Source organism: Phoenix dactylifera, chromosome 13 (genome assembly GCF_009389715.1).
Source record: "Phoenix dactylifera cultivar Barhee BC4 chromosome 13, palm_55x_up_171113_PBpolish2nd_filt_p, whole genome shotgun sequence".
In the NCBI taxonomy this organism is placed as follows: domain Eukaryota; kingdom Viridiplantae; phylum Streptophyta; class Magnoliopsida; order Arecales; family Arecaceae; genus Phoenix; species Phoenix dactylifera.
Window position 1 is genome coordinate 9335959 of NC_052404.1, and position 10974 is coordinate 9346932.

Below are 10974 nucleotides of genomic sequence, written 5' to 3' on the forward strand. Positions count from 1 at the left end.
GGGAGATTTGCGCTAGAGCAGGGTTGGTGCTTCCCGCGATTAGATGGGCTATTGGTGATGGGCGATCCATTGATGTGTTAGAAGATCGCTGGGTGACGGAGCAGCCTATGAGTAGACTCCCGGTCATGGTGGATACGTCGAGGTTAGTCGGTCTCAGGGTCAGAGATTTGATGGAGCCCGGAGGGGGGTGTTGGAGGGTTGAGTTGATTAGAGAGGCTTTTGGGGAGCAGTTGGCAGAGATGATCCTGGCTCTACCTATTCCGGCCCGGGAGGGGTCGGATAGACTAGTTTGGATGCCGACAGGGCGATCGCAGGTGCGAGCCAGGGACATTTCCATGTTGTTGAGCCGAGAGCCAGCCCGACAGATAGATGGAGGATGGATTTGGAGGATGCGGATTCACCCGCGTGTCGCGCTCTTCATATGGAAGGTGGCATGGGGCTGCCTACCGACCAGGAGTGTGTTAGCACGGCGTGGGGTGAGGATTACTCAGTGTTGTGAGGAGTGCACGGAGACTGTGGAGACGATTGATCATGTGATCCTGCAGTGCCCCAGAGCTAGGGGAATCTAGAGCCGATCACCATCTTGGTTGCCCTATTCAGTCGAGTCGACACAGGATTGGATTCATTGGTTGAGAGTTTTCATGCGGAGGCCCAGTACTGTTGAGGCCGGGATCCGGTGGGCTTATTTGGCTCATTCTATCTGGTTGGACAGGAATGCTGGTATCTTTGAGGGCAGACGGTTACCCCCGAGGGTGGTGGTGGACAGAGCTATGCGTCTTGCCAGGGAGGTTACCACTACTGCCGTTAGGTCTTCTTCTGAGATGGCCAAGGACACCTGGGATACTCTTTCCGCTGTCACAGCGCCCAGGTTCGCCCTAGTTTCTTGGGTACCCCCACCCCTTGGTCATCTCAAAGTGAACTTTGATGGTAGTATGTCGGTGGACGGGGTGTCTGGAGGAGTTGGTTTTGTCATCAGAGACCATCTGGGTGGTTTGATAGCAGCTGGTGGCCGCTGTGCGCCGGGACTCACTGCTATCGGTGCGAAGCTGCGGGCAGCCTGGGAGGGGATATCCTATGCGAGGCGGGTACTTCGTGCTGAGCATATATGCCTTGAGGGGGACTCTTCTGTGGTGATCGAGTGGATTCGGGGAGTGGACAGATATGGTGATGGTCATCCTCTCATCAGTGAGATTCGGAGATTGGCGCAGGAGTCGAGTGATTTCCGCGCGTTACATGTTTTTCGGGAGGCAAACAGTGCAGCAGACTGGGTTGCCTCTTTTGTTGCCCGGCATTCTGGGGAGGTCACATGGACATCTGTAGGAGATATTCCTCCTACCCTGTATGCTTTACTTTCTTTTGATATGGCTGGATGTACTCAAGTTAGAGCTATATGAAATGCCGCTTTTATCAAAAAAAAAAAAAAAAAGAAAATGAGATTGACAGGGAAGGAAACCAGAGTGCAATTATGCTTTCTCGGAAGACATTGAGATGGAATATAATCCAGGTCTTGGATTGGGATATTTGCAGAGCCAAAATGCCTACTTTGCCATCAGTACACCATAGAGAGACCAGTTTACAGCTATTTCGCATGTGATATAGTGATAGTCCTAATCACATGGTGAATGGTAACACAAACCTCAACCAAGAAAGAAAGAAAAAAGAAAAACACAACTAGTGCCCGCAATAAAGGAGCAATTGGAGAGTGACACATCAGTTGTGTATCATTTATTTGAAACTTTTGTGTAATAAAAAAATAGTAAAACAAAAATTTCACACAAAGAAGTTCAAATTTAAAACAAAGATGTTATTACGACTGCTCCATCACTCCCCTATTACTTCAAATATCTTCTAGAAATATTTATCCTTTAATAAAAATATTTTTGTATATTTTCTATAATATGCTCATCATTTGAATCAAAATTTATTGAAAAATTCTATTTATGACCTGTATCCTATTTTTCTTCATGCTGAATCAGACTCATGTCCATGCTCATATAACATTGTTTTCAACTTCTGATCAAGTAATATTTTTGTTTTATCTTTAGCCATTGGGCGGATTCCCTTTATCTCTTCAGCTGGCTTTTAAAGAATTTTGTCCAAACCTCAATTTTAGCACCTTTTCTCCCTTTACAGTAGATACCTACACAAATATGATTATGTACTTTTGCATGTATAGCATGTGACCAACCATACACCCTTATAACTGTTTTACATCTAGTCATAGCCTTTCATTGGTGACTCAAAAAATTATTGGATATAACAATGCCAGCTGCTCAATGACCCTCTCATTCTTATGCAAGAGGTTATGACCATTAAGGATGATGGAAGTTACACCAACTTGGATAATGTAATGTCACTTGACTTTATAGAACTATGAGGGGAAAGCCAATGTCATTGATAATGTAATGCCTAATCATCACCTTCAACATTTAATCCTAAAACTACTCTATACATTTTTCAACAATAAATTTTGACCATCTAAACAACCTTAACATAATCCTCAATGGTTTATCATAATACCGTCACTATGTGATCATAATAGCTCATGTTGGATAAAAATTAGCTGACCTAAAACTGTTTGTATTTTGGGAACTTTTATTTAGGTAACTTTTAGAGTGAATTTTAGAGTTCTGGTTTAAGTAGCATTAGTCTGAAAGGTTCCTACTGTAGAAATATACTGGGCTATCATAGCATTGTGAGATTTTTTCCTTTTTGTTATTTTAAGTACTTTCTATGTAGTGTATTGTGAGATTCCAAATTTTTTCATTCTAGAAAAAATTTTGGAGATCACTTACATGCAAGATTTGTTGTACCGGTCGGTACCATATCATACCGGATATATCATACCATATCGGTACCGAACAATACACCATCTTGTACCACCGACACTCGGTACATCTCGCCATCTCGTACTGTACTACATACCAACACTGTAATAGGATGGTACCAATACGAGATTCAACATGGAGAAGGCGAATCTTGCTTACGTGATTAAAGTTCTAGTTTACTTGTAAAAACACAATGGAAAGTTTTAAAAGGACCTATTAGAACTGGCAAAGCATTATATGCGAATCAACTGAAACAAATTAAAATTCAAGGCCAAGTTCAATCATCTTGTTCTCACCTATATCTCTTTAGTCTCCCGCTCCTCTAGTTTCCTCTGATGTTATCTTTGTTTCTGCTTATAACGTTTTTATTCTGCCTAAACTGTTTTCCGAATTTCAGTTATGCATCAATTACACACCCTCACATTTTAGCATGGAACCTTTTAAAACATTTTTACTCCTTTCTACCCCTATCACAAACACCCTACAACAAGCTAATTTGACCTTTTATTTTCTTCTAATTTGAAAATTTCATCACTGCTGCCCCACATACAGGTTTAGGACAGCAAGCAATCATCTTAAATCTATTCCTAATCTAAACCTTTCCCAAGTCCTTCCATCCACCATAGGCCAGCCCTCTCTGGCCCTGCATCAATAGCCCAAATAGGTTTTGCCAGGCCAAATACTACCAAGATACTGGTTGCAAACCACAGGAAATTTAATTTTATATGACCAACAAGGTTATCAATCATGATTGAGAACTCTCTAAGTTTAGAATTTACAAAACTATTATACCCAAAGTATAACCTAATTTCACAACCATTTGGGTATCTGATTCCAAACTTCTTTGCACATTCACTGAACCTTAAAATAAAAAAATGAGCCTGCTCGGATGTGCAAAAGCATAATTCCATGAATATTATATTTTGGTGTGGGAAAGACTATGAGAAAAAAATGCTATGATAGAAAAGTTTGAAAAATCAGATGAGCCATAGGTTCCATTGTCACAATTGTTTAGGCATTAAAAAACACGTTTTTATTGTTTTGGTTATCTGAATGCCTAGGATTGACTTACCAGTAGCCTCTTGTGAACCATGGAAAAAACTCTTCCACTCAATCATTTCACCTAAATAGTTCCCACTCATGTTGGAAGAAATTGCACAAGTACCATATCAGGCATAGGCTATAAACCCAATATGCTTTTTTTATCAAACCATAACTAAGGTAGATTCAGCATGTAGTAAACTAAAATATAGCAACTCAGAAGATTGTTCAATCCCATGAGGCAACAAATATTACAAATGTGTACCAATCATAGGATGCTGCTTTAATATGATCGCGATTAATATAATCACAAAGTGAACTGATGAGTACAAGCCAATACACCTGAATCTACAGAACAGATGCAAATGAAACAAAAAAAGAAAAAGGGCAAGGAATGCATAAAGTGAACATGAAAAACCTGTAATTGTATGCTGCAAACTGCCCAGAGCAAAAACCTTTCTTCACCCGCAATTTTGTACATTTTAATGGCTGTCTGCCAAAAGGCCCATAAACAAGCATTAAATGCTGCAATATAAGACTACTGACATCAAATACCAATTACAAGAAAAACCAAAGATCAAGAAAAAAAGCAACACGCCACAGATACCATCAAACCTGTTGTTGTTTCACGAATGAGTACTCACGAACATAACAGTTGAAAAGACCCATCATCATTTCTAAGTTGTTTGGATATTTTCCACATGCATGCTCATAGCAAGAAGTAGCCAGATCCACTGTAAGAATATGTGCCCACCAAACTCAAGATGTTCAAAAATATAAGTTGCCAGAACTAGATAACATAATTTAAATGAAGATAAGAATGCAGACTGACAGCGATCAAGCCGTTGGAAAACGATCTGTAAAGTGCTGACAGTGAGGTCATCAACGGGAACCACATTATCTGAATATAACAGCTCCTTGGCATTTAAACAAACACTCAGTGCTTCATCAGGTTTTCCCATCTTCTCCAAAATAAGAGCTTTGAGGGCCTAGCATAAATAAATTTCTAAATCAGACTTAAGGATATTTCACAACCAATTGCAGACCAGAGGAATAAAAGTAAATAACAGGCAGAAAGTAGAACACATGCATGCATGCATGCATGTACACATATATATACAGATACATAAATATATGCAGAAAGACATTGCACTAAATCTAACAGTAATTCAAACAAGAGAATGATCCTAGAATGCTACAAGGATAACAGATGGTCATAATAAGGATGACAGAGATTCTGTTAAAAGGATCTAAAAAGAGAAGTTCAAGGCATAATAGGGCTAGAATGAAAGTTGTGGGAGATGAAGATGGTTTGCAATGCTAATGCCCCCCTTACCATTCAGATAAGTTTCCACCTAAGGTGATGACCCTAAAAAGCGAATACACATATTTCAACAATGACATATAACACGACCGTTGAAACATAAATAACTACATCTTGAGCATAGATTCACCAATATAATGGACTAGAAATGGAAACTCCAGAAAAATGTAAGCAATATTATCTCAGAATTTTAAACCAAAGAACTGATCTAGGTTCAATTAACAACCCAGTCACAAAAAAATAAAAAACTACATTCCTGACCAAAGATCCTTTACTTTCACAAATAACCAACTGAGAAATAGTTTTTTTGGCATCCTAGAAGAAATTGATTTCTCTGAAATTTCTAAAAAATAAATTACAAATAACATTGTGATGCAGCTGTTACAGAACCTGCCACATCTGCTACATCACAACACAGCCTGTCTTGGGTTACATTCACCTATGATCCTGCTGGGAGGCTACATTTGCTGATGGTAACAGGTGTCCTGGTTCTGGCACAGCACAAATCAAAAATCTGACCATAGCATATTTTACTTTTGTTGAAGGAAGAAAACAACAGATAAAAAAAGAACATCAATGTACCACAGCATAAGGTAGGACACTATGAATGGGACAAATCAAAATATATAGCTTCTTTCTTTTCCACTGGTTTAATTTTGAAATCATATCTTAAATATAACTATAATATCCCGATTTGGGGTTTTAATTTTTTTCAGTCTGGATTAAACCTGAACAAAATCAAGCATTATAACCAACAGGCTGTCTCAGTAGATTGTTTGTTCCCTTTTCAGCTACGACCATTTAAGTGGAGTAAATCAGGTCACATCTCCAGCTACCAAATATATTAGTCACAGTAATGTGTAGTATCATGACATCTATTCAATAAGAGCTGCACCACATATTAAATAATAAAATTTGAGATCTACCTGAATTTTGACCAAAAAAAATGTTGCTTAAAAATATCTACTTGTCAGTCACATCCAAGAGACTAAAACTTGTTTTTTTTCTCCTTGGTATACTATTTAAGATTCCATTAAATAAACAACAATTAAGATTGCCTTTGTGAAAACCAGGGAAAAACAATATTATAAACTTTCTGTTATTTATGCATTACCATTTTGTGTCACTACAATTGTCAGTTCCTTGCCATGCACATGTTTCCTCTCTTATTTCAACTCTTGCTTTTGACAACCAGAGGCCACTAGCTTGTCAAGCCTGACAAACTTCCAACAATCAATCCAATGAAAGACCCATGCATACAACATGCAAGTTTTCAAACTTTTAGCTACATATCAACTCCCACATTAAATCCTTGCTTGCTCATCTTGATTACTATAGAAACATCACTAAGACAACTTGAAAGCAGTAATGCAATAAAAATAAATAAAAAACAAAAATGTAACATTTAACAAGTTTTATCTAATTACTAAAAAATGTATGTTTAGCATATTTCCATCATATTAGTTATACCATCGTTGAGAAACAAGAAAGGGGTCTGTGTAGCAAATCATAAGTGATGATTTCTCCTACCAACTCAATTTACCTTCACAAATCTTATGATCCTCATCAGTCATGTGAAAAGAAAAGAAAAGGTAGACATCCTTGTCACGTGCCCTCACATGCACAAAATTGAATCCTTTCTTATGAACCATTTATTAAGGTAAAGAACTTGACCATTTCAATTTCATTATACAACAATGGAATCAATCAATGCCTATAAAGTAATAAGCCATTCTTCCTGTGTGAATCTCCCGATGTTTTATCGCAAGCCTTTTCATTATCAGCCTTGAACAAAATAGCTTTGCTCGCCTTTCAATTCGCACATAAATAACTTTGAATGCAGTAGATAATAAACAATTCTTTTAAAAATTCTTTCCTGCTAAGTTCCTTTATCGCATTAATAAGTAAATTTTTTGGTCATATTCAAACTTATCTTCTTTCATATGCTTACCAAAGCTTTCTATGTCACATTTCTCCCTAAGGTCAATTTTGACATGCAAGGTGTGGCATCTGGAACCAATTCATTTCAACTATGCTTTGTCAATTACCGCCAGCAGATTCTTCCACTCGTAATCCATTTTTAAAGGTTGTCCGAACAAAACCCCTTTTGGATTGCAAGTCCTTCAGTCTTTACAGAGCATGTGTTTTGGTAAAGACCAAGCTATCCATTTAATGGTATAAAATGATGCAAAACTTCTTAATTAAGTTGACTAATTAGGACAATTACAATTTCTTATACAGCGTACGATCTTCACAATTTTTTACACAAAAATAAAATTTGATACAAAGACGAAAAGAATCGAAATTCAAATTATTGTCTCTATATAATAAATTTCTTTTTAATGATTCTAGTTTTCATTGATCATATTTGCATGTTACTGCTTCCTAGGACTCAGAAAATTATGACAGATGTATAACAGAATAGACTAATCAATTCTACAGGTTCAAATTATTGTCTCTATATAATAAATTTCTTTTTCATGATTCTAGTTTTCATTGATCATATTTGCATGTTACTGCTTCCTAGGACTCAGAAAATTATGACAGATGTATAACAGAATAGACTGATCAATTCTACAGTAACAAAGATAACTATTCATCCGTCTAGTTCACTCCTCATTCCTTTTTTTTATAGACGCAAAACATATCCATGTAGTTGCAAATAAAAGAACAAACCATGTAAATGTTGGAAAGAAATTTTATAGCAATTTTATAGCAAGAAAAAAAAGCAGGTGCCTTTTTCACATTGGTAAGAATCTTGCATTTATTGAAATAAAGCTTGTATGTGAATTATGGAAGTAAGTACGATGATTTATTGAAAAAAATATACAGATTGTTCAAGATTTGTTCTTTTTTCATGTATTCTTGGTGATTGCGTGCGCTAACCGAAACGCTGATGTGCCATTACATCAGTTTTTGAATTTGAGGAGTAAAAAAATCTCCTTTATTTCCAAGAAATATTCTTCTTTAACGTGTCAACAGTTTACAGGTCCAGCTCATTCATATTAATTTTCAAGAATGCAGCTGTTCAAAATATGTGATCTTTCTTTTTTACTCGTCCAATGGTACAACTGTTTCCACAGAACAAAATCAAAAAGTTCCCATGACGAATCTTTCTACCTTGGAACTGAGTTCTTGATTCATATGCGATCAAAGAAACGGACCAAGAAAGTTTACCCAAAAAAAGTAATGGATCGAGAAAGAGAGAGAATATGATGGGATCCGAAAGAGCTCAGAAAAGGAAATAAAAAAGAAACTTATTATAGAGATGGAAGAATCTTACAAGGGCGTAAGGAGAGTTAGGATACTTGGCAAGGAGACCGACGGCGAGCTTGTGCGCGGTCTTGAACTGCCGGGAGTCGACGGCGTCCCATATCGGCCGGACCCGCCGCTCCGGGATCCCTCCGGCGAGCCCAAACCTGGATGCCATGACCGCTGAGCTTCCGATTTGGGACTAGAGTTTCGGCGGAAAACGGGAAAAAGAGAGCTAGGGTTTCTCGGGTTTCTCTATTCCTCGATGCCCCTCGGACTTCCGAAAGAATAGAAAGGGAGAGGAGTGAGGTTGGAGAGAAATGAGGGCGGGGAGCGGGCGGGGGTTTTTTGATGGACGCCGCACACGCGCCGGGGTCGCATCATAGAACAACAAGGGCAAAGACCTAAGGAATCCCGGTCAGCTGACGTGGCGGACTCCGCTCGCCGTGTCGCGAAAACTGGGAAATTTATGATTATGCCAGCGTTCTGATGTCTCTCTCGTTCTTTTAACTATTATGGCACTGATCAGTAAGACAAAACGGAAGGCGAAGACCTATGCAAGCCGGATCAGCTGACGTGGCCGACTCCGCTTGCCGGCGTTCTTTTCATTTCATGCCAGCGTTCTGGTGTCTCTCTCGTTCTTTTAACTATTATGGCACTGATCGGTAGGACAAAACGGGGTGTGATTTTGTAAGGCGGCTCGCGTCGGTGAAGGAGCGTGAGTTAAATGATTCCTTGGTGACAAGTTAATGAAGCCGAACCGGCGGCTTCTCTCAGAGGAGAGACGCCGGCTCTAAGGCCTCTAGTGCGAATCCGCACGCTCCGTCGCGGTCTTTCGAAAAAAGAATGCATCCAACATTGTTTGGTTTGTTTGGGGTCCACCCAACGGATAGGGCACCAAGAAGACTTTTTCAATAAGGAAAAGGTAGAAAAAAGAATGAGAAAAGTAAACCTTCACTTCAGGTATCCAAACACGCTTGTTCGTGTCCTCGGGCGCTTGTCGCCTATCTCTATCCTCTGGTTGTTTAGTTTTTCCTTTCTTTCCCCCTTTTTTTTTTTTTCCCTCTCTTATACTTACCTTTATACTGCGACTGGCAATTGCCGCTTTTTATATATGACATGATTCTGTAGGCATCCATCAATGAGCTAGGGGTGGTGATGCTTGTTCTTTTTGTTCAGTATGAGAGTAGCATAATTGGGACACTATATTCATGAGCTAGCATGAACATATGGAATTGTGATGGAATCTAGACAATTAGTGTTTCATTTGTTTTTGGGGTCAATGATGAGCATCCTTCATTAGAAATGAATCTAATATAAAAGATTACATCATAAGAAATATCATCTTTGGAGAAGTTTCAACTTCTCATCGTGCATTGTTTGTATACTCATCCATTCACGAGATAATCATCACTTGTTTTGAAATTGATCCCATATGTACAATTAAGAAGCATATGGTAAGTCCCAATACAACAATACGGCCACTCTATTGTAATTTGGGTGTCACTGATTCATAAATATGACAACAGTCTCTTCATACAGAAGAATAGAATTGCTTACATTCAAATCTTTCTGAACTTTATGATGGCTGGAGACTCATGCCCCATACTGCCTTTTTTTTTTTTTTTCTTTTTTTGGTACAGTTAGGAACTAATGAACTCTTCAAACTAAGCAACTTTTCATTGCTTGGAGATATAAAAAATTATACAAAGTGAAAAAAAGTGCACACTATTTGAATTTGTGCCCTAGATAGAATAATGACAGCAAGAGGGGAGAGAAAATAATAGGCTTGCTTTGGTTGGAGAGGAGTTCCTAAATATAAAAATTACAAGGACGTGCCAATCAAAAAGTTTAAAATAGCATTTGTCTTGTCTTATCCCTTCTATTTAAAATAATATAAAAAATAATAAAAGAGCGCGTCTTCTCACAAAATATCAAAAAAAAAAAAGAAGGGGAGTACAATTAAGATGCAATGATTTGAATATGAAATATCATGTATGATTGCAAAAACTATACATCAATTTTTTATGGCAGAACCAAAGTTATAAACATTAAAATCTTGTGGAAGAGGAATCCTTAGCTAGAGAAAATTTTGGAAAACTTGAAATAGAAAACTTTGAAATGCTCTAGTGATGCTATGTGTTTAAATGATAAAGGATGGTAGTGTTGGGGGGAAAAATGGACCACCCCACAAGTACAATTAAAGCATCCAAATCCGATAGAAAGCCTGACCTTATGCAGGCCGAGCTCCGAAAACCGAGCTCAGAAGATCGAGCTCATGCAGACCCAGCTAATGCAGGCCGAGCTCATGCAGATCGAGCTCATGCAGGCCGAGCTCAGAAGACCGAGCTCGTCGTCCACATGCTGCGGCCATGCCCTACAGCAGTCTCACCGTACCATCCTTTGCTTGCCTGCCATGCCACGACACATCAACCAGGGACCATACCCTGCTACGACTGTCAACAATTAATGCGCATGGTCTCCACGGATCTCCGGCTTATTAAAAATCTCAAACCATCTACGGCAACT

General features: G+C 38.6%; 1 protein-coding gene across 1 annotated transcript in view; it reads right to left on the bottom strand.

The window, feature by feature from the left end:
• The window catches only part of LOC103721500 (N-terminal acetyltransferase B complex auxiliary subunit NAA25), a 37638-nt gene extending 28747 nt beyond the window's left edge, over positions 1-8891 (bottom strand). Inside the window, 4 exon segments of the mRNA XM_039133163.1 lie at positions 4288-4362; positions 4485-4603; positions 4702-4858; positions 8477-8891. Of these exon segments, the coding sequence (XP_038989091.1) occupies positions 4288-4362; positions 4485-4603; positions 4702-4858; positions 8477-8623 (498 nt within the window). The 5' untranslated portion in view covers positions 8624-8891.
• Between the last annotated feature and the right edge of the window lie 2083 nt (positions 8892-10974).